At 43.9% G+C, this 5187-nt stretch overlaps 1 protein-coding gene across 1 annotated transcript; it reads right to left on the reverse strand.

Moving 5' to 3' along the window:
* Nucleotides 1–2168: 2168 nt before the first annotated feature.
* On the reverse strand, nucleotides 2169–4027 carry LOC131219978 (uncharacterized). The gene is made up of 3 exons (XM_058214960.1): nucleotides 2569–4027; nucleotides 2352–2482; nucleotides 2169–2270 (listed from the first exon to the last, which is right to left on the reverse strand). Exons 1-3 carry the CDS (start codon nucleotides 4025–4027, stop codon nucleotides 2169–2171), a joined length of 1692 nt encoding a protein of 563 aa, XP_058070943.1.
* Between the last annotated feature and the right edge of the window lie 1160 nt (nucleotides 4028–5187).

A 5187-nucleotide genomic window follows, 5' to 3' on the forward strand; every position in this document is an offset into this window, starting at 1 on the left:
CTGCATCTTTATGGATCTCCCACATTATCTTTACTGGTCTTAACAGGTGTTCTCGACTAGAGCCTTTCCGAATTATTCCTCTGCCATACGAGGCTTCAACCTTAATAGTTTGGCAGAGATGGGGCCTTTTCGAAATGTAAGTGCGGTTGTGACATCTCAATCATTGCTCAATATGTGATCCGGGACATCCAACTTGGCATTGAAAGTTCAGGCCAGTATTCTCATCTTCCACATATGATTTCGAGGAAAATTAAAAACTCAGAAAGTCCCATGAATCAATAATTGCTTATATATTGGTACCCATTGGGTAGTAGGAGGAACTCTCTAGTCGTGGGGTGTTGTATGCATCTTTTTTTTTTCAAAAGTTTTTGGATTTTCTTGAACCCACCTGTAGGCAGTGTTCGAGTTGTCGGTATCGCTACAAGTTTCGCTGGCCGGAGATAAAGATATAATATCGTTATCGCCGATAACTGGAAATGCAGGAAAAAGGGAGAAATATGGGGGAAATTGTGGAATTTTTCAGTGAAACTTTAGGACATGCCTAAATACACATATTTGCATATTCAGGAATGAAAATTTTACAAAAAGAATGCATTAAATTAGAAGTTTCCATTTAATGGGGGCTAAAAAGTATGCGTTGTCATAAGAAATCACTCAAATAGTAACCAAAATTAGTTTATATAATACAAATGCAAGCTTACAATAATTAAGACATGCAAAAGTAAATGAATTGAAAAAAATACACATTTCTGGCCATGTTTCATCCCCACAGAGTGACGAGGTAGCTCGTAATCATTGTCCGGATCTTGTGGCAATTGAGAATAGTACTGTTGCCCAACATATTGGCAGTACTGTTCCCAGGTCATTCTCTGCTGTACCAATTGAGGAACTCTCTTATGTACCTCTTATAGTCATCCTCCCCAAACTGTACGAGAACACCTAAACGTGAGAATTGCGTGACATACATCGACGGCATTTCCTGAGTAGGGTACTGAGGAAACAGATCAAGTCCAACCCCGACTCCTTGATAGTATTGCTGCCAGTCATATGGGTACCCCAAATATCCTCCTGTCAAAGGGTCATGACTCGAAGAACTATCTTCCGGCTGCCTGTACCCATGGGTAGATGAGCGTGACTGAATGTCAGAACTGTCATGGTCATACCCGTGATATCCCCCATAAACATAAGGTGGGACAGAGGTGGAGCTCCCCTGATCTGAACTTATGTCTATAGATGACAAGCTGCGTGTGAGAGCATCGGCCGCGGCGCGTCCGGCTTTCTTTTTCGAACGATGTTCGAACATATATCTGGGCTCTGATGCTCTCGCCCTGGATGGTGGACGAGATCCATGATCCCCGTCCTGAGTGGCATGGTCAAAGTTTTGCTCCTCAGTGAACTGGCCAACGGATTGTTGGCTCTGAGCCGTCGTGTACCCCCTACCACTGCCACCCCCACCCCTACTAGTACCACCTATACTAGTGTCGGTGCCTCTGTCCCCTCCTTCATCATCATCATCATCGTCGTCATCGTCGTCGTCATCCCCAGGACCAGTGTCAAGTGGGGGTTGAGTCTCATCATCATCATCACTCACTACAACTTGATGATGAGGAGGAGGCCGTGAAGATGCTTCCTCACCCTGATTGGAACGTGCCGAACTCCTCACCAAAGGATCAAAGGAATCTGTATCCGCATTTTGTTCCTCTACTACCTGATCGAGATCGATACCCAGAGCCGCTGCTCCCTCGGCTACCTGTGGAGCAGGGCCTCCCTCCGCATCATCTAAATCAGCTGATTTGACCCACTCATAAAGTGGGTCTTCATCATCATCACCTATCTGTGCCATGTTACCTATAGGCAATAGGTCTAACGGGTCTTGATTTTTCTCCATATCTCGGTCTACCCGCAACTGCCTCTCTCTTAACTTTATATTGTAATGGCAGTGAACGAGCTTTTGCAGCTTCTCATATGCTAGTCTGTTCCTCTTGCTGGTGTGTATGAGTGACCATGTGCTCCAGTTCCTCTCACACGGTGAGAAGGATACAGTCTGTCCGAGAACACGGACTGCCAATAACTGCAGTGCGCGCGTGTCGACTCCATACATCGCCCACCACTCACCTATATATCCATGAGGAGCTTGTTTTAGTTTGAAGTTTAAATAAAAAATGCAATTACCTAATTATGTTATCATACTCATATGGCATCATCGTTTCAGTCGATGCTTTTGCTAGTGCGGATGAGAATGTACCCCTTGCATCCCTAAACTGCAGCAACTGTAAACACGGATTCACATGTTATTATTTTTAATCACCCATATTTCTGGAGGCTATAAGGAAGAAATTTTATTACATCACCTGGTTACCGAAATCTACTTGCGCTGTTGATTTTGGGAACAATCGTTCGAACGCCTCGTGGACGGCCATCGTCAAATCTTTATTCTCATGGAGCCGACGTTTATAATGAAATTTGGGATTCAGGTAGTATGCTGAAACCCAAATATTAGTTACTCAGTTGTATTAACATGCAAACAGAAGTGATGCTTAAAGTACTCAGTTGTATTAACAAACTTACCAGCTTGGTGGAGTGGATGCTCGAGAGTCCCAGTCCATCGACGATTGATGATATCGATCACCCACTGATACGAAGTGGGGATTGCAGTCATTATCCCCTGTCTCATAATTCTCATAAGCTCATACATTGACCCCATCGAAGGCCACATCTCATTATCTACGGCTCGTAGGACCTTATACATTGGATGCAGGAAGGAAACAACGTTGTGAACTTTATCCCAGAAGGCATCGAAAAGTACTATATTTGAACATGTCTTTGCACCCCCAGTCTTCTTCTGATTCCACTCCATGTATCTCTCGGATCTGAAAAAATTTCTGAGACCCATGCGGTGATTGTATAAGCTGTCAAGTGCAATAAAGTTCGTGGCGAATCGTGTCGCGCCTGGTCTAACGATGTCCCCTCCACAACACTCACGCATTGCAGCCAACAACCATGAGTGATTGTATATAAAGTTTGTTACTTTCCTCGCATCCTGGATGGTTTTCCTGACAGAATCCCTTTGGCCAATCTCCTCGAGCATTAAATCAATGCAGTATGCCGCACACGGGGTCCAATAGAGATTGAACTTCTTCATCAATTTTTTCCCCGCCTTAACGAACGCACTGCCATTGTCCGTCACAACTTGGACAACATTCTGGGACTCAACATCTCTAATCACTCCTTTCAGGAGAGCATATATGTATTCGTGATCTTTTATTCTGGCCGATGCATCAATGGATTTGAGGAAAACCGGTTGGCCTCTACAATACACCATGAAATTGATAATGGACAATTTCGTAGGTCCTGTCCACCCATCACACATGATTGTTACCCCATACTGCTTCCAATTCGGCTTGAGTCCACGTACCCAAGCCTGCATTTCCTCGTGCTCCCGATCGAGGTAGACGCCAAGAATCTCCTGTCTCGTGAGAGGCTTCACGCCGGGCCCGGCATGCTGCACCTCCTCAATCATATTTTTGAAGTGAGGACTGGCTGCTGCATTTGCTGGTACATGGCTCGAGATGAACCACCTAGATATAGCGCCACCTACTTTCTCCCTGAGCCCCTTGCTCCACATATTTTTTAATCTTTTTTGATTAACACCTGCGATGGGTGCATCTGGGACACGAGTGCTTTGCATGCGTTGTAGGCCATGCTTGCTGCCTCCCTCAAATCGTCTGCTGCTCCCACTAGCCTCATGTCGGGACGTCCCAAACGACGGCCTACTCTCATCAATCCGTCTTCTTTGCTCTCCCTCCCACTCTAAAGCCCGAGACTCACGAATCACTTGTCTAAAATCACTCCTTTCTCGAGCCGTAACACAGTCATCGGGGTACACAATCCCCTCATCGTCTTCATCATCGTGCTCGTCGATAGCACCTAGGCCCCATCCAGTGCCTCGTAGCTCCTCCCTCATATCTCTCTCCCAATCCCTTTGCTGCAGCTTGCGTGACTTCGCTTCAGTTAAGACTGTTCTCATCTCCTCTCTCACTGACCTTGTTACACTTGGACAGTCTTTCACATTCTTGTATCCCCCTGTCAAATGTTCCTTTAGCCTAGACACTCCCCCACTCCGTATCACTTGGCCACAATAGTTGCATATGGCTCCATATTTATTTCCCTCCACTGGCCGTCCATGTTTCTATCCAATGTCCCGTGCTCCTCCTTTTCCCGATCCAGATGACATTTTGCTCCCTAGTAGTATACAAATTTGCAATAATTGACAAAAAAGGTGCATCGGCTCGTATTCAGTTTAATAAGCCCAAATCATTTCAAGGGTTAAGATGTTAGATTAAATCAAAATTTCATATAAATTACAATTGAGGAAAGAGTTTGCAGATTACATACTAAGTAAACTTTAAGGGGCCTATTGTGATTTATACATACAACATGATGAGTATTGGAAAAAAAAAATGAAACGGATATAGTCTCAAGTGGACAATGCAAAAGGAAACGGTTGTGATTGTACGGTCCACCATTAAACACTTATTAGGACCCACCATAATGTGTCCATAATGTTTATTTTCCATCCAACCCGTTGAAAAGGTTACATAAATCTAGATGAAGTGAAAAACAAATATCAGCTTTATACAAAACTTTTGTGGCCCATAATAAAGTTCAAGTGGACTCCACCATAGAAAATAGGGACTGTGATTGCATATCCACCATTAAAATTCTCCTAAAGATGGCTGTACTGTTTACTTGACATCCAATCTGTTGATTAGGTCATACAGATCCAGATGAAGGGAAAAAACAAAGATAAGCTTGATCCAAAACTTTTATGGCCCTCAAAAAGTTTTTAATAGTTGAAGCTTATTCAACACTTTTTCCAATAATGTGGTCCACTTGAGACGGTTATATACCTAAGTTTTGGTATCATTCTATCAAATGATGTAGGAAAATAGTTGGATGGCATAGATGAAACACATTCATCATGGTGGGACCCACAGAGCACCGACCACCATCCATGGCTGGTGGTAGGGGGCGTAGCCAATCTGTTTCCTTTGGCTACAGTTTTTAGCTACAGCTTTAATCTGTAGCCAATGCCCCTTAAATTGGTTTGCTTACTGAGTTCACTCTTATTGTACTGAGTAAACTCAGTTGGGCCCACTGTGAATTTATGTGGTTTATCCACACCTT

This window comes from Magnolia sinica, chromosome 12 (assembly GCF_029962835.1).
Source record: "Magnolia sinica isolate HGM2019 chromosome 12, MsV1, whole genome shotgun sequence".
Classification (NCBI taxonomy): domain Eukaryota; kingdom Viridiplantae; phylum Streptophyta; class Magnoliopsida; order Magnoliales; family Magnoliaceae; genus Magnolia; species Magnolia sinica.